At 42.5% G+C, this 25,323-nt stretch overlaps 1 protein-coding gene across 1 annotated transcript in view; it reads left to right on the forward strand.

Annotated features, from left to right (window-relative positions):
• The window catches only part of DDX10 (DEAD-box helicase 10), an 835,384-nt gene that overhangs the window by 176,086 nt on the left and 633,975 nt on the right, over nt 1–25,323 (forward strand). Inside the window, exons 10-12 of the mRNA XM_078657055.1 lie at nt 16,478–16,579; nt 19,507–19,594; nt 25,022–25,110. Of these exons, the coding sequence (XP_078513181.1) occupies nt 16,478–16,579; nt 19,507–19,594; nt 25,022–25,110 (279 nt within the window). The remainder of the gene's footprint in view (nt 1–16,477; nt 16,580–19,506; nt 19,595–25,021; nt 25,111–25,323) is intronic.

The following is a 25,323-nucleotide window of genomic DNA, read 5'->3' on the forward strand; positions in this document are numbered from 1 at the left end:
ACTATGGTACACGGCGATACCTCTTGTGATACTCGGCGATATCACTACAAACAGAACAGATGGCTTGCGTGACTAATTTCTCGCCACACAATCTATACCGGTATAGCTTACAGATAGCACGAAAAACGAACTTAACATGTGTTAAAACATCGATCCTATTTCCATACCATAATACTTTAGTAACCCTTAGCAACCACCATATTACCTTGGTTACTCTTAGCAACCATCAATTTCTGCTACCAGAGAATTGATCCAGCGGCCTATAGAAAATATATCATAAACAACGCTACCCAACTTCATAACCTATAAACAAAATTCTATACTAAATATGGACCCATTTATAAACCTGACATATTTTGGGCCTACTGAATCAGGTGGTCAGATTAAATCTATATATACATTATCTACAAACTATATACAATTTTATATATTTGCATAAAGAATATTGTCATTAGAATAAAACTTGACCATTTAAATGACCACCATTGGCGACGTGATCTAGCTAATAGTAACCTACACTCCTGAATAACCAAGACCAGCTTGTTTGTCAAAAGTAAGATTTATTTACTAAATTATGGTATATAAATTGATAGTTTTATAAATGAATTTTATTAGCATTGAAGCAAGCATGATTATAAAGAATTGTGAGAAAATACAATTTAAGTAAGTGAATCAAAATTAAAGTAAATGTGTAAAGTTTAGCATTTCTAAAACCTAATTCCCTAACTGAGCTAAATAGATAGAATTTAAAGTAAAGTTCTTTGAGGATTCTTACGTGCTCCACGCAAAGTCCGTCAGCACATCACCCTCATCGGAAAGTCAGAAAGCAGCAGCCAGCCCATTCCTAGGGGCATGACTTTTTATACCTTTCTACGCTAACTAAACTACGCAAAGGAAAGTTTTCAGAAATCTTCGACGTCCCATTGGCTGAGAGTGACAAGTGACATGTCACCCACTTTTCAAAAGTTCCATTAGATCATGTTTCATAAAGACCATTGTCTCTTCCACGTGAAACCAGGAGCTTCCTGAGTTTGTAACAAATGTTCAAATTTGTTCTCGCTACGTCCAAGCAACTTCCGCGGATGCCAAGTTAAGGCTGACAAAATGTTCACTTTCGACCTTGGCCACGTCCGACGGAATGATGACAGCACATCAGTTTTTGCTTTGTGAATGCAGCTTTGATAAACGCTTTAATTCAGAATGGGCGTCTCGTGACTTTTGCAGAATTACAAGTCAGCTCTTTTCTGCGACTCAAGTGACTAAGCCCAAAAGCAGGCAACTTAAGCTTTCTAGTATAAAACAAACACAAGAAAAGTATTAATGTAAGAAATAATGTAGATTCTGTATCCACCCCAGGATTTACTAATTAATTAACCCACCCGATTAATCAAAATGTTACCTAGCCATTGCAAACAAATAAAGCAGCGTTTATATCTACCAGTCTCCGTTATTCCATGAGACTCATATGCACCTAGAATAGTAGAAATGACATCACACAGACAAGGAAAAGCAAAACAAGCACATGCTTCTTTTAAGTTTGCAGCAGTTAATAATGACAAAAACGAAAACAATAAATTATTTTATTATTTTGCACGAACAAAAAGATGCAACAATTATGCACGTTTATGAGCACACATGTTAGTCCCCCCATGTGTAAAGTTTAATCTAAGTTGTATTAGCACGACAAATCACAAATCATTAATATTATTATTCATGTTATGGAAATGTGACTTCACGAGTTTAAACAAAATTTTGTTTTCTATCTCGCTCCATCACTGCCTATAATATTGCTGCATCTATAATTGGAATCTAGGCCGGGTACACATGACAACTGAATTGCCTCTTAGTTCACTAATTGCGTTGTCATCAAGATTGTGCAGGTATGTTGCGTGTTTAAAAGCTCAAATTTAATACATACTTCTCAAAGCAGAGATATCATCTGATGTACTAATCTGAAACGATTCCTTGTGTTAAAGAAATTGAATCTCAAGGAGAGTATCTTTTTTTCTTTTTTAAACTTTTATCGTGGTTTTTCCTTATTCGTTACATTACTGTGTTTAGCAACATTGGAGTAATACAGTTAACATGAAGGTATCATGAGTCCTGTAGTCATTATGCAACGATGAGTAGTACATGCTTAGTGCAAACATCAACTATTCCCTGCGGTTGTACTCCCACTAACTTGTGGGAGAGTACTATTATGCAGAAACACCATGTATGATGTAGGTCCCAGCATATATAGATATGGGAAACATCGGTTACATAGCGGTGTTTACACCGCAATACCTTGGGTATTACAACGAAAGTCATTACAATGACTTGCAGTAGATGGCGCTCTAATCTAAATAATAGTATGATTTACTATAGTATGATTTACTATTCCAATACCTTCCCTACTGTACATAGACTGGAGATGGAATAGTAAATCTTACTATTCCTAAGACCAGCGCCCTCCAACACAAGTCATTGTAATGACTTGCATTGTAATGCCTGAGTTGAAAAGGTATGGCGGTGTAAACACCGCAATGTAACATCATATATTTGTAAGTATTGACGGCATTGACGGTACACTGTACCTCGGTGATTGGGGAGGAAATGTGGCCCTTAAGCTAGGCAAAGGAGGAGGTGAACCTCTGAATGAATACTGGGGGATGAGGAGATTCATGGGAAAAAGAGGAACTGTGGGAGAAGGGTTGCAACTAATTAACAGCACAAGTGTGAGTCGAGAGGGAGTTTCAGGGGAATCCTGCATGGGTAAATGGTTTATCAGGTGTGGTGACGTCTATAGTTTCTGCCCAAGGCACCATGCCTGCTCCTACTCCCCGATGTGGAAGTGATGGTTTTGAATGCACAAGGCTACCTCTTTTTTTGGGATGTTTGGAGCCCCTTCACTGCTTGCCCTCAGAAAGTGCTCTGTGCCAGGCATATTATTGAGTCTCTTGGCTGCTTCAACACATTTCTCCAAAGTCTTTCTTCCCTGGGGCATTGCCACTTTGAGCTTTTCATTACTCACTTATTTTTCACCACTGGTGTCTTTCACATAAGTCAAGGAATAGTTTGTTGCACTAATGCGGTGAGATATCCTGGATACAATATAATCATTCCTTTCCTTTGAGAAAGGCATGCCTATCAGCCCTTACAGTACTGCCCAACAAAGAGCACTTGTTACAGCCTTCCTACTAAAATGCATAGTTGACGGTACTATTCAGCCCTGCATGTCACAGAACTACGGGTACTTGAACTTGGTTTTTAATTCACTGGGTGCACTACCGCTATGTTTGCACTCACCAAGGAGGTTCCAGGTTGTATATACCTTTTTAATATGTACTTATGTTCTTCGATGTCCTGAAGAGAGCTGCATTTAAAACAGCCGAAACGCGTCGCACCCATTGAAGGAGTCTTCTAAATCAGAATTTTGGAAAGCATTATTTAGGGCACACACTAAAGAAACAAAGGATAAGCCAATCCTCAGTGTGAATTGTCCAAAGGACTACCTCCCAGTGTGGACTGTGCACTCAATTAGTGAAATAGACATAATTGCCCTAAACTATTTGAAGCCTTGAAAGAAGAAAAAAATAAGTGTTTAGTTGCTGCACTTTTTTGTGACTTTGTGGATTTGTTTGTGTGTATATATATATATATATTCCAGGGATCAAATGCGTGCAGTAAAGACGTTTGGATGATTGAGATTGATGCCATTGAAGAAGGGAACACAGTTCCCGAAACGCGTCTGGCGTGGCTACACTGCTTGATGAAGTCATGTTTGTTTTGCCTGAATGCTGCTGCCATCATTAAAGAATCAAAAATGCACACGCAACTGTAGGCGTCTCTCTTTGAGGCTAACCTGTTGTTTGGATTTGTGCGGCTGAGCCCAGCCGCGAGAGACACCCACCGCGAGCAAGCGGGCCTGTGCTGGAGCTAAAGTGGTTTCAGCAGCGATACAGGAGTCTGCGTTCGAGGTGACAGCTGAAAAGTGCGGCAGACAAAGCAAGGTGATTGTCATCCACCCACTGGGGTAACACATCTTTTAAAAAAGACTTTTTCACCAAACGCCCTCACAGGAGGTTTATTGAAGTTGATCTGCACTACATGGACCAGAAGGTCATGCGAGTGGCCCCGCCCACTGGGGCAGGTTCCAGGGATTAAATGCGTGCAGTAAAGACGTTTGGATGTGATGCCATTGAAGAAGGGAACACAGTTCCCGAAACGCGTCTGGCGTGGCTACACTGCTTGATGAAGTCATGTTTGTTTTGCCTGAATGCTGCTGCCATCATTAAAGAATCGAAACTGTAGGCATCTCTCTTTGGGGCTAACCTGATATATATATATATATATTACCTACTGGCGGTCGCCAGTAGGTATATATAGTTAGGATTTTTTCTCTATGGGATTTTTGAAAATTCTATGTCTAATAACTTTGGCGTTTGTGGACGGAATTGGCTGAAATTTTCAGGAAAATGGCACATTTTGTTTCTGAGCAGCCCTTGAAAATTTGGGGGGGGTTCGTCAAGGGGGGGCTGAGAAAAAAGGGGGGTCCCAAAACGTGTTTTTAACATTGAGTTTTCCATAGGGCGGTTGGCCTCACTTTTAGCCCGAACGGCTGAATGGATTTGCACGAAACTTGGCAAAATTGTAGGGACTGGTAGCCCGATGTGCCTTTTGTAGGTCTCAATATATGTGCTACAGTGGATTTTGAGAAATTAACGTTTAAAAAAAGATATATATCTGTAACAGCGGACCGGGCAGCGCTCCAGGACGCGTACTTTTCGCGCAACGGAGCTTTGTGAAGCGAAGCTGATTGGTTCTCCGGCGTCTGTCAACATTCCAAACAGTCCGTAGCGGCCGCCATCTTGTCTCTCGGTAGGATCGAGAGACAAGAGGAGGCCAAAGCGAAGGGGCAAATGACCATAAGGGGGAATAGTAGATCCTCGCTGACCCCCTACGTTTGATGTGGAGGTTTTAAAAGGGCCCCGCGGGGCAAAAAAAAAAAAAAATAATAATAATCGAACGGCTGAATGGATTTGCACAAAACTTGGCAAAATATTAGGGACTGGTAGCCCGATGTGCCTTTGCTAGGTCTCAATATATGTGCTCCAGTGGATTTTGAGAAATTAACGTTCAAAAAAAGATATATATCTGTAACAGCGCTCCGCTTCGCGTACTTTTCGCGTTACGGAGCTTTGCGAAGCTGATTGGTTCTCCGGCGTCTGTCAACATTCCAAACAGTCCGTAGCGGCCGCCATCTTGTCTCTCGGTAGGATTGAGAGACAAGAGGAGGCCAAAGCGAAGGGGGAAATGACCATAAGGGGGCATAGTAGATCCTTCCTGACCTCTTAGGTTTGATGTACCTTTTTGCCAAGTTTGGTGTAATTCCGTTCAGCCATTCAGGCTGTAGACGTATGTAAATGTCCTATGGAAAATTGCATGGGGAAAACACATTTGAAAGTGTTGAAATTTAGAACCAATTAAAATGTTAGTTTGGTTTTGTATTTGTGTGTGATGAAAGTTAATTGGTTATGTATATATTTCAAATGAGAGGAAACCACAGCCATTTTGTGATACTACTGTCTGAGGTACATTTGTGAGGAATTTTTGGTGGTGAATTTCTGGTGTTTGATTTGCACAGTACTAACACTTCTCCTACTTTTAAAAAGGTGAGTTGTTAATTTGTAAGGGGAACTATGTTGTACACTTGAAGATAATTTGAAAAATGTTTTCTGTTATTTATTTGCAGTCCTTCTGTTATACTAAATACTTGATAAAGTTAGTTTTATATTATGTATTACTAAAAACGATAAATGAAAGTGATTATTTTTTTCTGCAATTTACAGCAAGCAATTTCAAAATAAAATGGCTCACAATGAAGAGACCGTGGCAATTTCTTTTGAATTGTCCACTACATTGATTGAAATTGAGAGCACCAATAATGAAATATTGTCACAAGGAGGAGATGACTTGTATGATTCCATTAGATTGATTGAAATGGACAGCACCAATAATGAAATATTGGCACAAGGAGATGACTTGAATGATTCCACTACATTGATTGAAATTGAGAGCACCAATAATGAAATATTGTCACAAGGAGGAGATGACTTGTATGATTCCATTAGATTGATTGAAATGGACAGCACCAATAATGAAATATTGTCACAAGGAGGAGATGACTTGAATGATTCCACTACATTGATTGAAATTGAGAGCACCAATAATGAAATATTGTCACAAGGAGGAGATGACTTGAATGATTTTTTTGATCAATCTCTTGATGGCGAATTTATCGAATGTTTGGAGACCATAGAGTTACAAGAATCATCATTGCAGACTTTTCATGAGGACATTGCTGATGAGGACATGTTACTAGTTCTTTCAAATTTAGAAAATTCTGAAGAATAAATTTATATTTAGAAATCAAAAATTGTTTGAGACATTATTCATTTTTATTTTTAATTTATGAGGTTGTAGCGAAGTGATTGTAGTATAAAATGAGACTTATAGTATAGAGTGCAACATTTTTATGTTACATGGTAAGTTTACTCATATTTACTTCCCTTCTGCCACTATATTATCTCCAATGTGTATTTGACATCTCTTCTTCATCTCCGGCCTCCTTTCTCTCACTGTGTGTCTCCGATGCATCTTATCGCTGCTATTTTGTGTAATTACAGAAGAGAGTAAAATAAAATAGTTCGGAACGTGAAAAGGGGGCAAAGTAGAGTACTCCTCACCCCCTAGGCCTTTTTAGGCGGTCCCAAAAGGATCAGTTTCTGCTTTCCTGAGAGATTATGGTATGAGTTCCATATACCACAATAACTTGCATTACAACATGCAAGATATCTATCTCCTTTTGGAGATATTCGCGCTAAGCGCGAATATCTCCAAAAAGTAACACCTGCCCTGAGCAGTTCTTAGCCATGTTATCCAATGGGAGGTAGACAACATGGCTAAGAGCATTAGCTCGGTAATGCATGAATATCGCTGAGTTTTTAGCGATATTCATGCATTGCGGCCGTTTATCGCATTTGCGATAAACCTTGATAATAGCAAGGTTTATCTTCGATAATTTCTGACGATGCTTAGCGGTAAAAAATTTGTTGGTAAGCATCGTTAGCGATAAATATCGCTTAACTTTGGTAATATGCCCCAACGTCTGTTAACGTTCGATTCGAAGGAAATGAGGAAGTGTTGAAAAACATTGTTTGCGCCATCTTGCCTTTTTTGAAATGCCACACTTTTGTGGTGCACGGCAGCCATTTTAGATGCCTTGACCAGACCCACTCTCTGCACGCTGTCGATTCGTAGCATGGCTCCTCACCCTCGCAAGCATCTTCCCCAGGCACTGGTCACCCCCGCTCTCTGCCTTATGCATGGGCAATAAACCTCCCCCCATCTGCGCTGCTCTTCCCTGAGAATCACACTCTGTGCCCGCCCGACACCTCCTTTCGCCCTATTCACTACCGCACCCTCTGACACTCCTCTTCCTCTGTGTCCGATTGTCCAGGCTATCAGCTAGCCCTGCAGATGTAGTTTATGGCCCCAGCTGTAAAGAATCACCCCTCTTCAAAGGAGTTATAGTAGATCAAGGCCCACACCCGATGAGATCCGTCACACCACACGTGTTCCTACTATCTGAAAACCATCCTGTATTGTGATTGGGGAGGGGACCGAGCCTGAAGCGGAAGATTCCAGGAATGACTCTTGGTACATCAAAGTTTTTACAATTATGTGTCACATTAAAAATATGTAGCACTCCAACAAAGTAGTAGGAATATAAAACTTTAATAACATATAAATATATACAACAAAACAAAAACAGTAAAAACATTTAAACAACGAAGAGACCGTGGCAATTTCTTTTGAATTATCCAATAGATTTATTGAAATTGACAGCACCAATAATGAAATATTCTTGTCAGTAGCGGTCTGTTGTGCGAATAGTTCCAAGGCAGCAGAACGCGCTGAAATCTAGATGGCACGAAAGTGATGTCTAGTAAGTTGCCGCCCAGCAAATAACGGCGTGGGGCGCCGCGGGGGTGAGTGAGTCCAGTAGGCACCACAGCTATTCTTACCGGCATCGCAGAATTACTGCTGGGGACAATGCCTGTGCTGTAGCAGGGTCACAGCAGAAACAAAAAGGATTTTGTTGAAGATGTTGTTGGTTTTAAATTTGAAAACAGTTCTGGTGTCAACTGCTATGCTAATGTAGTGGTTAATGTTTTGTTTTCTCTAGAAAATGTAAAAGAGGGGGAGGCAGTCCAAAGTTCCGTTAAAAGGGCAAAGGAAAGGATCGGTGGTTTGAACTATCAGTGAAAAAGGGGAGGGGATGCAACAATTTTTCCTACCGGGTCACACTGTGCTTTCACCGGAACTGAGGTCTGCAGGATTCTAGTAATTCAAAGTGAGGCTGGCGCCAGCATGGGAGCGCCGACGTCCCGCGGATACAGTTTCGTCACTCCACGGGCGATCATGGCAGTCATTCCCCATCGGGGGTCGGAGACTCCCACGGCTCCTCTAGAATCTTCAAGGTCGTGGAGGACTACGGTGGTGGAGTCAACCAGTGACCGGGCCATTTCTTTATGCTGGGCCCGCTCTTGCCAGGTCGACCGCCATTTTGAGAGTTCGGTAGCTACTGGCGATCGCGGGGTCAAATGAGCGGACGGGCTCCACCCTGCCGGGCGAGACGTTGCAGCATGGCCACAGTGGAAGAACCCTTTTCCGGGCACCTGGAGCGCTGAGGGTGCAGCTGGGAAGCCTCCACCTGGGGAGGCGGGAGAGGCCTGTTCGCACCGTCTCTCCCTCCCAGTGCACCCCACGGCGTCTCGCTTGAGATTTGTTATGGCCGGACCAGGCGATGAGGACGAGGGGGGGGGGGGGGGGGGGGGGGTCGGAGGCATGTGCAAGACATCCCCCCCCAGTGTTGTCGCAGCCATTATTCATGAAAGAAGAAGTGTCCCGTCCGTCTTCGGGCCGGGCTTCCGGTAGATGTCGGCCGGACGCCCCTGGCTCTGGCCCCATGAACGGGTTTCTTGGTTTATCGGCTGCAGCCGGATCCTGTCGTCCTCGGCCCCCCGACCGTTGGTGGCCGGACCGGAAGAGCATGTGGCGGGAGTACCTGCAACTCTCAAGGGCCACCGCGGCCGGACTGGGAGAGAGAGGGGAGGGTCGAGGAGACATTCCCCCCCCCTGCAACTGTTCAGCGTTGTAAAGGCAATCCCCTGGCCGGGTCCCGCTGGCCTCGGCCTCTCCTCCGGCTACACCCTACGTTAGGATCTCCTGGCCGAGGCGTGGCAGCAGGACCTGCCTTATATGGGCTGCTCCCGGCTGGGCGTAGCCGCAACCCTGCCCCACCTTGGAAGTTTCCAGAGTGGGGGCGGATGTTCTACTGACTGCATTTTCCCTAGTCTATCGATTTTTTTGGCGTGGCAGGCGGTGGGACAGCGAGGGGTGATTTGGTTTCTCTTACTGTTTTTCTGGTCTCTCACCACTGGCATATTTTAACGTTTTCTTGTTTCTAGGACATTAATAGGTTTTATCATTACGTTATGTTATCGTTTCTTTGTTCGTTGTTTAATAAAAGTTCATGTTCATCAGTGGCCTACTGATTTTCGTTTTCCTATTCTTTTCTTTCCAGGTTGTTTCATGCTAAAGTTTCTGTTAACAGGATACAGTGATCACTTCGTTATTATTGCATATGTCCTTTTCACTAGGGGTGCTCTCTGGTCGGGCCAGATGACGTATCTCTAGTAAATGGTCCGGGTGAAACAGGTGCATCAATCAGTGGGGAGTAGATAGGCATGACAGATTACAACGGGGGAGAAAGGTCCGCATTACGTACCCTTTCACTACTTGCAAAGATTTTCCTACGTTTGTTTGCAAACAGGGAATACCTCCAAAAAGAACTAATTCCCAAACAGTCAATGTTCGGATAATCAATCAATCAATGAGGAATGAAATAGGTACGACGTGTTAAAGGCTTGCGTTACCTACCCTTCACTATCTGCAAAGGGAGAGAGAATATTCCTATTCTTCCTCGTTTGCAGGCAGAGAAGATCCTTAAGAGAACCAACTTCGAACAATTCAATGCTCGATTGAAACAATCAACAAGGGGTACTGTGAACACAAATGAACGCCGCTTATGTACATACGCATTGCTATTTTCAACAGGTTGTTCCTAATGTTTCTATTTTAGCGAGGTCAAAAAGAGATCCCATTAGTGGCCTACTGATTTTGTTTGATTCCTTTTGTTTTTTTACACGATTTTTCGCTATCTGCAAAGACTAAACAGAGTATTGCGACTCTGTGCTTGTTTGTAAATAGAGAATGAACCAAAGAGAACAATCAATCAAATGGAGAGAGAAGCAGGCACGACGGATTACAAAGGGGGCAAAGGGCTGCGTTAACTACCCTTCACTATCTGCAAAGAGAGAGTACTCCTAATAGAAATGAGGGGTGGGGGGCAGCATTCAAAGCAGATCAGTGTGCATAAACACGAAAATGTTTTTACTTACCACGTACTTGACATTCGACAGCTTATGATATTTGCTATTAAAAAACCATTGAAATTCACTGAAAAAACCATAGGTTATAGACCATATATAGTTAGGAATTAGCATTTACAAAACCTTGAAAATTCACTGAAAAAACCATAGGTTATAGACCATATATAGTTAGGAATTAGCATTTACAAAACCTTGAAAATTCACTGCAAAAACCATAGGTTAGAGACCATATATAGTTAGCTGGACATTTTATTGACATAAAACCAATGAAATTCCATATATAGTTAGTTGCACTAACTATATATCGCGCACCCGCAATCCACTGCTGATGATGTCACATATTACATCATTCATGACATGGTCAGTGACATCACTGATGACATCACTGATGACATCTCAAATGACATCACTGATGACATCACTGATGACATCTCATTTGACATCAATGACCACATCACTGATGATATCATTCATGTGACAATACAATGCATCTCCTCACATTTTAATATAACCTCTGTTTCACCCAGTGTTAAAAAGAGAGTATAATTTTTGAAACCATTGACACACCAATACTAGTTACTACATACGCACTCACTGATTGCTACGTCTACACACACACCTTCACTCATTCACCCATACAATCATTCATACATACAATCACTCATCTTTACAACACTATCATATGCACTCATACACCTATACAGACACTCACAGTCTGCCACTCATCCATGGAGTTACTCACACACCTAGTCAGTCCTGTAAAGAATCAATGACACTTCCATTTTCTTGTCTATACAGTTAAACATAGAGCACCTTACATTTTCAAACATATACTAACACATACTTACCTTCTTATACAATCATTGATACAAGTACAGATTGATCTGCACAGAGTCACACACCTCCCAGCTAGCCACACACACACTCAGTCTCCCATACAAATACTTGGGCAATCAATCAATAACCCATATAGTTACTCATATAGCTACTGATCAACACATGCAGCAGTTTACAGAACAACAGACATAATGATGCACAAATTATGACAGTTTAGTCACTAACCCATGCACTCAGTGAGACACATTTAATCACTCACTCATACAGTCAGTCATGCACCTACTAAATCCTTCGTCCAGACACTTACACATCCACTCATTCTTCAATATGTAAGACATATTTAAACTTTATAGAAACAAAAAATCACTGGATGTTATCAGTGATGTCATCAGTGATGTCATTTGAGATGTCATCAGTGATGTCATCAGTGATGTCACTGACCATGTCATGAATGATGTAATATGTGACATCATCAGCAGTGGATTGCGGGTGCGCGATATATAGTTAGTGCAACTAACTATATATGGAATTTCATTGGTTTTATGTCAATAAAATGTCCAGCTAACTATATATGGTCTCTAACCTATGGTTTTTGCAGTGAATTTTCAAGGTTTTGTAAATGCTAATTCCTAACTATATATGGTCTATAACCTATGGTTTTTTCAGTGAATATATATATATATAACGATTGAATGCCCTTGGTCTACGTTTTTTTACTGCATTATGTATGTGTATTGTTGTATATTGCCATATAAATGGATATACATGTTTATCCCAGGTTCAAATATAGAGAGTGAAGGTTATGAAGCTTGCTCATAAGTCAATGAATAAATCATAGTCTTTGATGAATAAACATACCGGTGACTAATTTGAGTATTCATTGGACAATTTGCGCTGTGTTGTACTATGGAGGATCGAGGAGAGCCAGGAAGCAAACAATAGGGAGGGTGTTTAATCGAATTGCGATCCCTGTGCAGATGGGGTCCCTTCAAGCACCAGTTCCTTGAGGAGACTATATGATATTTTTGTGCATGTTACTTGCACGATTTGCATGCACATAGCTTGAAGGCTCCGCTCGTTCACAGGCTCTTGGAGCCAGAACCGACCATTGGATCCGCTTTAGCCCAGCTCTCCCTGTGAATTTGTTGGCTCGCCCACCTCTAGGTAAAACTAGCCTGCCGAAGGTTCTTCAGAGGCTGCACACACGTACCCTCCAGTCTGTTTTAGAAAGCCCTGAGTGAGTCGATAGAGTCTAGGGGCATTGTTGGGCCCATGTTGAGTGCTGGGTGAAAAGCAGACACATGACTGCGGTGGCAAGTGTGTGCCTATGGAGGCTGGTGTAGAGGTAAGAGGTGTGCTTGTATGTTTGCAGGGTGAGAGATGTGGCAGCATGAATACGTTGATTGCGTGTCCTTGTGAGTGCAATGTGAGCAGTGTGCTTGTCTGAGTGCAGGGTGAGTGGTATGCGTGTGTGAGTGCAGTGGGAGGGGTTTAGGTGTGTGAGTGCAGGATGAGCGGTATGTGTGTGTGAGTGCAGTGGGAGGGGTTTACGTGTGAGTGCAGGGTGAGCGGTATGCGTGTGTGAGTGCAGTGGGAGGGGTTTAGGTGTGTGAGTGCAGGGTGAGCGGTATGCGTGTGTGTGTGCAGTGGGAGGGGTTTACGTGTGTGAGTGCAGGGTGGAGCGGTATGCTGTGAGTACAGTAGGAGGGGTTTAGGTGTGTGAGTGCAGGGTGAGCAGTGTGTATGTGAGTGCAGTGGGAGTGGTTTACGTGTGTGAGTGCAGGGTGAGCAGTATGCGTGTGTAGGGGCGGCTCTAGGCTGGACAGGGAGCGTAGGTAGGGGGCCCCGGAAGAGGAGGTCCGGGCAGGGCGGAGCCCTCCGGAGCTCAGGTCGGGGGGTCAGGGTGTTTGGAAGTGGAACAGAGCCGGACGCCGCCAAATCCCTGCCAGGGGCCGCCACGCAAATATGTATCCATCCTAAAAGGATTATTATATTAAGGATATATATTGGCGTGGCCGGCGGCCCCTGGGGTTTGGCGGCCCTGTGCAGGTGCACAGCTTGCACATGCCTAAGGCCGCCCCTGGCATGTGTGAGTGCAGTGGGAGGGGTTTACGTGTGTGAGTGCAGGGTGAGCGGTATGCATGTGTGTGTGCAGTGGGAGGGGTTTACCTGTGAGTGCAAGGTGAGCGTTATGCATGTTTGAGTGCAATGGGAGGGGTTTACGTGTGTGAGTGCAGGGTGAGTGGTATGCATGTGTGAGTGCAGTGGGAGGGGTTTACCTGTGAGTGCAAGGTGAGCGTTATGCATGTTTGAGTGCAATGGGAGGGGTTTACGTGTGTGAGTGCAGGGTGAGCGGTATGCGTGTATGAGTGCAGTGGGAGGGGTTTACCTGTGTGAGTGCAAGGTGAGCAGTGGGCCTGTGCAAGTTCAGGTTAGTGGTGTGCCTGTGTGAGTGCGGAGGGGCCTGTTAAAGACAGGATGCAGGGGTCAGGGTGAAGACAGGTGGGGATGGGTGCGCCCCAAGTGAGTGAACGGGGAGGGATGTGACTGCGAGTGAAAGAGGGGTGGCACGCCCTAGTGTATGTAGGATGTGGCGCATTAAAGCCAACCTATGTGCATTGCCAACACTTCTTCTGGCCTTTTCTATAGCGCTGATTTTCGTGATACCTGACTGTTAATTTGTGAAAATGTAGGGGTGCAGCCCTGTTTTATCGCCGTACAGCCGCCCCAGACCAGAGGTGCACTCTAAGGCACAACTGTATGCCCTTAGTTTCTTCTACAGACTTAAGACGGAAATAATTTCTCGTTGTGCTCGAGGCCTGGACGACTAAGCCTATAAAACCAGCCATCTGAGCGGCGCAGACTTGTCGATTCTACATTCCCCGACTCACCGAGCCTGAACGAGTCGTTTTTTATAGGTTTCTTTGAACATTTTCCGATGGAAGTTTTTGGTTAATACAGAGTGGCAGATCACGGACTCTGTGGAGGGGCCAAGAATCATTACTTTCCGCCAGGAACCGATCTGCATTATTCTGAAATTGAGATGCAATTGATCAGCTCATAAATCAATTAATCATTGTAATTGCCCACGGTGCATACTGATTTCTTCTGGCTCTGTTGTTGAGTCACTTGCTGACCTCAATCCCTTTAGCAGACCGCATCTCTCATTGTTCTGTGCAAACAGATTACACTAGTGAATTTTAATATAATAAAAACGACACAATAGACCGCAGTGTAAAAGTAAGGCAGAGCGCAGCGTTTTAAGATGTGAACATCAGTATATTCTTTTTAATAAAGCATTGCCTGACGAATCTTGATAGCAAACAGTTCTGTGCAGATGACAAAATGTGGGCTCCAGTTCATCAATGCGTTTTGTAACAGTTTAATACGTGCATTTTTAGTAATGAGAGTTTTATTCACAGTGATATTTGAGAGAGAGCAGCTATTTAATTATTACATTTGTTTTTTAGTGTATCAGGGGTGTTTTCTTCCTGATCACAGGGCGTGTCTTAAACTTGACTTTTTACCTTGAGGGATTTGGCCCTGTGCATTTATTTTAGGAAACCTGTATGTATTTATGTGAATCACTTAAGACATTAATCTACACTGTCCCCATCCCACCCACCTCTTTGCGGAATCTTAGAAACCTGAGACAGATGGGGCGGTGGTATTGGTGTAGAAGCAGTATTGCCGTGCTGTAGATAAAAATGACAAGAAGTGATAGGGAGCAGAATTAGTGTCACCAGAGGCTGTAACTCACGGCTACACTGCGCTTCAAAAAGTTAATCTTTAGATATATTTTCTGGCATTTATTCTAATGCCACATAATTCTGATCTTGCACCCCTCTTGGAAACCTATTCTGGGGCACTAATTACAAAGTACACGATCACTGGTTAATTATTCTTCTAGATGTAAACTCTGTCAATATATGAATTTTGGTAAGGGTGCCAGACCACTTTAGGCAATGGACGCCTCTACAGATTTGTGCCCATGGCAAGGTTAAACGACATCAGCTGTAACCTGTGTCTAGATCATCCTTTTCCATACAAAAATGGATTATGGGCTAGTCTGTCTAATGGGCTGGTGCTTATGGATGCAGGGGTATTTATATCCCGTAGGGCCGTACAGAATATAGGAGCAAGCTCTTTGCACAGTGTGAACAGCTGTACCATCCTAGCAGTTTTCTACAGTTCTGTTTGGCCCATTCCCCCTGTTGTCTATCCCTGTAGGCTTGAGATCTTCGGACCGTCTGAGTGTGCTCCACATTTTTTTGATTGCACTCCCAGTAGAGCACTGTGCTTTCATGGATGAAGAGCAGCCTCACATACAGTGGAGGGTGTCCACCGCCCTCTCCAAAGGCTTTTAGGAGACTTGTGTTTGAAGGCAAAGGAATGATTATGCAGGTCACAGGCATTCTAAAGTGTACCTAATTGCTGGCACCTGGTCCTTTGACCAAATACCTAGGAAGTCCCTTTTGTAACTGGGTGGGATCAAGCATAATCAATTTCCAAGCCCTTGATGAACTTTAGAATTTCTTCTCTTTCACACTTGATCCCTAAGGTGTGTTCTGTTGTCGAGGGGTGGTTTTACTGAGTTTAAAAATATTGAAAATATAATTCTGTTTTTTATGGTTCCCAACTTTTTAGAATATTAGTTTGTACCCTACACTATAGGGCCCTGTTGTTGCTTTTCAATGGCACAGTATTCTGGGAAGTACTTTCTTTCTGTCAATGAATTTTTTAGCATGTTCTTTGGAGAAGAGTTATGGTGGATTTCTCTGCTCTGTGTACTCTGATAAAATGGCTTTGTTGTTGGACTATCTAGTGGCACAGTATTTATGATAGTGTCCTTTGTTAGATTCAATTAAATGCCTTTGCTGAATTCAGTGCTACTTCCCCCACTCTTATGTGCCGCACTATCATTGATTGGTGAGTCTGTAAATGTTTGAAGCTAATCTCAAAACCATGCGCCCAGAAGACGAATAACTGGTTATCATGCATCAGGAGAATTTCAAGGTTGGTAGATCTGTTGGCACGCACACTAGGTCCCAGTTCTTAAGGCATAGTCTGCCAACAAAGTTGTCAGATTTGGTTATCCTGGTTTACAGCTGGTTATAACAGGTTTCATTTATCTTAAACAGGTATAAAGAAGGGGGTGAAGCTTTATTAGTCCTCCTTCCCTCAGAGGAGAAAGGCATGGTGCAACAGCTGACCGAGCGGAAGGTGCCCATCAATGGAATCAAGTAAGAAAACAAATGTCCATTTGTCCTGATTTAAACTTACTGGGTAACTTTACATTGTTATGGAGATAAATACAAGGGTATTGGGGAGTAGCAATGACTTTTTAAAATATGGTTTTCTTTTAAGTAACTTAAATTGAAATGTGATACCCCGAGCTGTTGCGAAAACCCCGGATGGGCATTCTTGGAGCATTAAAAGATTTTAAATCGCATCACCTCCGTCTGAACTTTAAATCCAAGAGAGACTAAAACGGATAAAAATGATTATTTACAAGATTACTGGATTGCTCACTGTGGTGGTTGATTGGTCGTATGCAGTGCAGCTTTAAACTGGTGCCAGGCATTCTTTCTTTCCTTTAAGTAATGGCATCTTTTTCCAGCATTTGATCTTACATAAATTGAAATGCTTGAATAATTCTGCTTTGTCGAGCTGTTAATCCATCAGTAATTCATTGACACGATGAAGTGAATCCGTCCAGGAATCGCCTCTCGTGCCCCCTGAGCTGGAAGGCAAAGCATGAGAAAAATCACTCCTCATGGTACTATTGGGCAAAGGGAATGCAGCAGGCATCACCATGACCCAGCTCCTGAAAAACAAGGCCTGCTATACGAATGTATCTTTAAATGTGCTTCAAGACCACAGGGGTGTTGCTGGCATGTGCATCTCACACTAGGGCCCCTCTGTACCTGAAATCTTTGCATTGATATGGTGCATCAATAAGATGTATAACTCTGTTACTTACTTCTTCTGCAACTATTATATTGCCAGGCTTTACATAATTATTTGTACATAGCCGTAACATTACTAAATGTATATTGCGTCAATGGTTTTACCTAGCCCTCACTCTCTCCCTTGTCCTAGCACTACTCCCACCCCAGCCCTCACCAAAGCCTAAACATGACCCTAACCTTTAATCTTAGCCAATCTCTAAACCTTGCTCAAAACCTAAATCTGTGCCTGAATCTAAACCTGAATTTGTGCAACGATTGATGTACAATTAGAGACAATGTAAAGTAATTGTCAATGTAATGTTACGGCAATGTAAATGTATTTATGTGAATTTATGTCGTTCTAAATGAGACATTGTGATCGACTGCACAAATTCTTCGGGTGAGGTCAAGGAAGGTCCGATCAAAACCAACATCAAAGACAAGTGCCTGTTCCCTAGAGAAAGACTTGGATTTGGGAGGAAAGCACGAGTCACCAAGGGGCATTGATCTGCAATTCTGCTTCTGAGGGTCTGTCTTCGGCCATGCCACACCCATTCCAGCCAGATAAAAAAAATCCCAGGACATGCAATCACAAACGCCTGACAAAAAATATGAAGGAAGCATTGGGATTCTTTCAGAGAAAGTGAAAGAAAATGTGCTACCAGGAGGAAATACATGTTTATATTATAAATATGGTGAGGACATGCAGAGAGAGGTAGTATGGAAACTCTCTGAGAAAGGAGGCACCACGTGGTGCACTGGAGGTGACCAAAAGTACCCTCATTGTTCAAGAACTTGTTACAAATTCCATTGTGCATGGTCCCCTATGGAGATTGGTACCACAAGCAGAGGCAGCTGATGGTAATGACATCACATGTATCAAATAAAGAGAGGAAAGACCCACTAGCTGGGTCACCTGAGGAGGACAGTCAAGTTGACCCACTGTGCCAGTTAGTTGACAGGGTCTACTACTGCTTCCTCAAGTTAGCGGTACAAAAGGGAGTGGTGATGACAGAGCATCTGAACCAATGAAACACTCACACCCAGTCAACAGATCTGGGTTTAATACATCACCGTTCTTCAGCCCACTCTGCCACCCCAGTTCAGACATGGCCATATGCAAATCAGTCTGACCCTGTGCCTCATGGGAACAGTCCAGCCCGAACTGCCAAGCCATGCCTTCCCTGGACCGGAAACAAGCTTCCTAAGACCGGTTTCTGGCATTTCAGCCGTCTTCAGCCAGGCTTGCTTGAATCCAGTGGCAAAGTGAGCAAGGGACTCACGTCTGAGCATACCCTGCCAACTTATGGCGAACAAAGCGGTACAAAAGGGGGTGGTGATGGACGGAGCATCTGAACCAATCAAACACTCACACCCAGTCAAAAGATCTGGGTTTAATACATCACAGTTTTTTAGCCCACTCTGCCACCCCAGTTCAGACATGGCCATATGCAAATCAGTCTGACCCTGTGCCTCATGGGAACAGTCCAGCCCGAACTGCCAAGCCATGCCTTCCCTGAACCGGAAACAAGCTTCCTAGGACCGGTTTCTGGCATTTCAGCCGTCTTCAGCCAGGCTTGCTTGCTTCCTCAAGTTAGTCATGTTTTTTGAGATGGAAAGATGTACGTTCAATTCCACGGCTTCGAATGATCTTGGCTAATAGAGTACTTGGGCTACTAATCAATTTAAAAACCACACAGGACGTGTTCTCTCCAAACATTTTTAAATGCCATTTATGTTCCAGTTATTGAGACTGCTGAGATACAGTTTATTGCTCTAAGTTCCTAACCACACTGTGGCGCTGATAATTGCGTTGGGTTTTTGAAATGTGTCCAGATACCCAAAATGGAAGCTTGCCATATGTTGGCCACATTCAGAAATGTTTATTTTCGTTTGAGTGTTAATAGCTAATGCATTTAGTCCTGTAAACTTTGTATAGGACGTTTTTGTAAGGACTCTTCTTAAGAGATCATTATCTTATTTAGACATGTATTATCTGCCCTAAGAGTCTTGTTTGGAAAAATCCTTAGCTGTTGTCACCATCTTGCATTCTCTGGACAGCGATGATTGTGTGTATCTGCTGCACCTCTGTTTATTTGCCTACTTAACACACTCGAACTCTTTGTTCACTGAGTGGTGATAGTTTACTTTGTTGTATACCAATAAAAAGTATCAATTTGTTTTGTGAACCTGGTCAACAAGTGTGTTTTTCTTTCTAGGATTAACCCTGAAAAGCTTATAGATGTCCAGACGAGGCTAGAAGCATTCCTTGCTCAAGAACAGGAGTTAAAAGAGCGTGCTCAGAGGGTAGGTTTTCTTTAAAACTTATTGATTATTTAATTTTCATTGCCTATTGCAGAAAGGGAAAAAATTAAAAAAATGTATTGAAGTGGCAAGATGAAAATGTGCTCCATCAGCTCCCCATCTGGTGAGTAGGTAGCTAAGTGGTCTGGCTTCTGTGGCAGACCGAGGAGTGCTTAATTTGTCTTTGTGATTGCAGGTGGTGAGCACCGGAGCTCATTTTTGGACACTGGCACTTTTTACATCAGCAGACTTTGATAAAGAGCAAGAGAGAAAGGCTGAAAATGGAGAAAGAAGGGGGAAGAACAATATAGGGAAACTGTTGCAAAGGAAGAGAAGAAGGATCAAAGGAACATGTGAGATTTAGATAGAGGCAGGAAGAACAGGATGGTGGAAGAAAGAGGCATGAGATGGAACTAAGACTAGGCAGTCAGTCAAACAAACAAAACTTTATTTATTTAGGCAGTCGCATTATTCCTAAACTCCACATCCTCCACTGGCTATGGGCTCCGAAGTACAAATTGGGACTCTGCACTTAGAGTTGTTATGCATTAAGCAATGGCTAGGGATGGAATTATGAACTAGGGTTGCTGTGAAAGGCACATCGGGAACCAACTAGTTACCACAGCATCCGGACAAGCACTTCTAAACAGCATTGCTATACTTTAGAAGGATATACCACTATACTCTACAAGGAAATGCTCCCACTTCTCAGTGGAATAGCTTCTAGACATTTTCTGGGGCAGTATCACCACTTGTCTGCTGGACCTCTATACCTGTAAGCCTTTCAGCTGCAGGATGTTTTCAGAACCCACGTATATGTGATGGTTTGTTTTCAGAAGACTTTTCCTCCTTTTGTTTTGTGTCTTGTCAATTGTCCTTTTTGTGTTTATGTCAAAAGTTCCTTCATTATTAGTGCAACTCTGAAGATTTCTTTCATGAATTTTTTTTCAATAAATCTGTACAATATTTTCTTTCATCCCAGACATCCTAACACAAGGGGTACTACTTATAAATTATCATCCTTCACAAAATGTTTTTCAAAGCAAGGCACCCACTGTACTGCCGAGGTGAGGTTTAGGTTATTCGTTTAATTAGAACAAAATATTAAAAAACAGATTCATTTTAGAACCAAATGTTCAGAGAGGGTACTTGTCATATGACATCCAAAGTGAAAAGATTCATGTCTTAGTATAAGTTGCCTAAAGTTGAAAATGAAAGTCTAGATACAATCTAACAAAGGTTTCTTTCATTATGTGTGTATATCTGTTGTTTCAAAACTTGAAGTAGTGGCACAATTAGCCATTAGGTTAAAGGGTCCCAACACTTTTTGGTATGTGGGCTGTGCCTACATATCTATCTTTTAGGTAGCGCTAAATATCTAGACTGTTTTTCTTCATTGCATGAAATACAATGACTTTGTCTCAAGGCGGAATAAGCTTTATAAAACACTGACACGATTAAGAGTTCTGAGCTCAATGCCTACTGACCCCATATGACATGATCCAACAAAAGATTATTTATATATTTTCGCAGAAAGTGTCCAATTTAATAAGTTATTTTTACATTGTTTTATTACCAAACCAGTAGAATTCTGTACACCTATGCCACTGATGCAGAAAGTATTTTTTCACACTGACCAAGAATATGACATTTAGAGGTTATTGATAATATCTCATTCTATTTCCGGTTTTAAAGACGATTTAAAACCTAACGGAGTGAGGCGCTATATTGTTAATCCTTTTACTTCTTAACGAGGAACACAAGTGGTTTCTGTTGATATTGTTTCTGGGTTTTATTAGTTAAACGAACAAAAGATCCAGCTCCGTTCAATATCAAAACATGTCACAATTAACAAAATTACAGATCCAATCAGCAGGTCTTGTGTAAATTTTCTTTATTCAAAATCTTCTTTATAAGGAAACGACCGTAGCCAACACATTTGGTCCCTAAGGACTTCTTCAGGGCCAGTATATTTCCAATTAATCTGTTCCTATTTTCGTCAATGAAATACTCGTGATAGGTCACTCCCTTCTAGAACAACCTCCTATATAGTGAAAACTCAATTGATTCAAGGGTTGTTTAAGTCCCAACTGTCAATATTCCTATATGTCAGGTATCCGGTTCCAGCATCTCTTACTGGTGGAAGTACGGCGGTTCACCTATCGCAATCTATATATTATAAAGCAGCGTCCGTTCTCGCCCGTCATGTTGCATCCGTCGTGTTCATTTTTTGTGACGACGAGTAGAATTCTGTACACCTATGGCCACTGATGCAGAAAGTATTTTTTCACACTGACCAAGAATATGACATTTAGAGGTTATTGATAATATCTCATTCTATTTCTGGATTTAAAGATGATTTAAAACCTAACAGAGTGAAAGCGCTATATTGTTAATCCGTTTATTTCTTAACGAGGAACACAAGTGGTTTCTGTTTATATTGTTTCTGGTTTTCATTAATACTGCAATGCAAATCCTTATTATGTTGAGCAACGGTTCAGGTGGACTTGACCTCAAGAAATAAAGTGTGAGACAGAAGTGGCCTGTCCTTTTGGCAGACATAAAGAGTGTCTTTCAGGCTGAGCAAAGGTCAGCCTGACAGACACACTTTATGTTCAGGTCAGGCACCCAGGCGCTGTACATGTGCTAAATGCGCAGGTCCTGGCTGCCTGAGCTGAACTTTGCTGGGCTGAAGATGTCACAGCCCTGTGGGTGTGACCTTCTCAGCCCAGTCGTGCTGTGAAGTTCCCAGGGCAGAGTGCCAATCAGTGACTCCTCTTCCCAGAGTAGGATGGGGTCAGCAACTTTCACTTACCTCATCCCAATGTGTGACAAGGTAAGGACTGCCGCCTCCTCGAGAGGAAGCGGCTATTCCACCTTCAGGAACCTCAGAGGCTTTAATGCCGCCACCCGAGATCACTGCTGCAGTGGGTAAGTTGTGTGATTTTTTTATTTTTTATGTTTGGTGTGTGCATGGTATGTCTGTATATATGAATGTTTGTGCATGCATGCTGTGAATGGGTGTGTATTCTTGTGAATGGTGGGTGTATGCATGCATACTTGTGAATGCAAGGGATGCAATTGTGCATGTGTATATGTGAGTGTATGTGTGTTCCATCCGCCAAACCCCACCCCTTCCTGCTCATATTACCAGCTGCCACTGCAGTGAGAACCCCCTAACTGTTTTGGTTGTTTATTATAGCATCTTATTTATGCATATACATGGAACATCAGCTTATTGATGGTAGACATAATAGCTGTATAGCGCATGCATTTAAACAAAGAGCTAGCGTGCTTGATGTGGGTGCATATATTTGTGTGCAGATGCTAACTATATGTGTATTTGTGTATAGAGGTGTTACTGTATTATTGGGTAATAGTGTGCTGGCTGCGTGTGTGTTAGATGATTTCTTTGTTATTAATTGTGTGTGATGGCTCTCTGTGTATATGAAGGTGAACACATGCAGGTGATAAACTCATCACAAACTCACACCCACCCAGGGGGGATGCAATTCTCAATGGCAAATTGCTTTTACTCAAAACAAAATCTCTTTGTGAGACCTAATGAGTAAATCTCTTTGTAATTGCTTTACATGTTTCTACCTTATTGTTATCCAGCTTCTGGTGGATTCTTCTAGGACGTGCTTGCCAGTGGCAGGAGACCTGTTCCTGGGCCGGTTCACTCTTGCAACCCAGTGCTTGGGTCCACAGCAGTCCTTTATGTGCCGTGCCAGCACTAATACTGACCCCACCTGTCCCGAGGCCACTGTGTGATTCTGAGCAGTCGTCAACCAGCTCCAGGCCTATGTTCCACTATAAGAGTACGCAAGTGCAACCAGTCTGCTTGCAACTAGACTCTAATCTATATCCTCTGCCTCAATGTCAGTTCTATTAGATGCTAGAGGCCTTATTTGGATCAGCTTGATCAGTTCTCTGTGAGATTCTTTGGTGGAAAGCAAGAGAACGTGGTGGGGAAAAGAACCCGGTTAAGATTGATAGTCCTCAGTACCAAGATTTGCTATGTGCTGGCCACAAAACAACCCCCTGAAGATCTGCAGGCTCATTCCTCCAGGGTCAATTTTGCCATTACGTCATTGGCAAGAGGGTGCTAATTCTAGACATCTGCCAGGCTGCAACATGGACATCAGTGCACACCTTCACAAAACACTAGTGTCTTGACGGCCATCTCCAATGGAAGGGCCTTTTTGCCTGCTCAGTCCTCTTCAGATTTTCCAATCTAAGACCACTCCTCCGACACTTAACCTTTGGGAACACTGCTGTAGTATTGATTCTAAAGGTGAGGAATCTATGTTTAGGAATGTCCATTGGAAGAACAAGTTATTTATCTTCGGCAATGCTCTTTCTGGTGAATACTCTATCTAAATGCATATTCCTCACTTCCCAGCCACCTCTCCGTTCTGTGGTATGGACTCCTGAACAATATAAGGTTCCAAGATGGGTTTTGGCACAGGCACCTGAAGTTTGTTCACACTGGTCCGTGTCCGAGAGAGTGGAAGGAGAAAGATTAAGAAACTGGCATCAGCGCAAAGAGGTGGCGCTTATTAATGCAGCTCCACTCTGTTACTCCCAGGGTGTCACATGGTCCCTGCAGCATCCCCTATTTGCACGTAGGAGCTTTACTGGAAAATTCTCCTGACCCAGTCTGGTGCCTGTGGATATTCTAAAGGTGAAGAATCTATAGTTTGGCAGAGTATCCACCATAAAGACAGTTACCAAAAACAAACAACTTGTTCATCCCCACCTTCTACTAGGTTTATTGCTGATCTAGCCATTTCTGGCTTGTTCAGGAAAATAAAAGTCGAAGTCCTCAGTTTTTTTACTAAGTGGTTGAAGGACTCGCATAAATAACCAATTGAAAGTGCTCATTTAAATGGTATGTTAATTCGTTGGCATTTGGTAGCTCACAAACTGAAATTAGTATGGCATTTAAAAGTTTCAAGTTGTAAAATCGCACCAGCTTTGTAGATTCAGAATGGTAATTCATTTATGAAGCCATGTAAAACCAGTGCTAGACTGTTAATCTTTTAATGGACTAGTAACATTGGTTTTCATAATGCCTGGTGTGCGAAGTAGTGAAGATTTTGTTTACTTCACTTTCGTGTGTTACTGCTAGCCTTTAACTACCCTGTGTTGCTTTTGTATTGTATAGGACATAGAGTGACACCACTGTGTGTGTGTCTGTGTGTGTCTCTCTCTCTCTCTCGCTCTCTGCCTTCCTCTCTCCATCTCTGGATCCCTTCCCTCTTCTCTTGTTCTCTCCCTCCCTTTTTCTCTTGTTCCCTCCCTCCGTTCTAAATGTTATCATGGGTGCTGTGTGACTTATCAGATTAAACAGGTAGCTGTGTAATGATTGCACTTGCTTCAGTCATGACAATATATTGATTCTATTGTGGTTTTGTATTCTTTTAGTGTTTTGTATCCTACTTGCGTTCAGTCTACCTAATGAAGAACAAAGATGTGTTTGATGTCTTCAAGTTGCCTTTAGTGCAATATGCCCTGTAAGTACATAACAACACATTCTGTGATGTATTTAGTAAGGTATCCATTACTTTTGTTAGATTTGTAAATTTGTTGCAACCACCCAATGCTATTTGAGTGTTTGTTTTAACATTTTTTCATTGTTACAGGTGAGCAGGTACATTTTGGTCAGGTCGCCAAGAATATTTGTTATTAGCACTCCGCATTTATTGTTACTGTGTTCTCAATCTATA

Source organism: Lissotriton helveticus, chromosome 8 (assembly GCF_964261635.1).
Source record: "Lissotriton helveticus chromosome 8, aLisHel1.1, whole genome shotgun sequence".
Classification (NCBI taxonomy): Eukaryota; Metazoa; Chordata; class Amphibia; order Caudata; family Salamandridae; genus Lissotriton; species Lissotriton helveticus.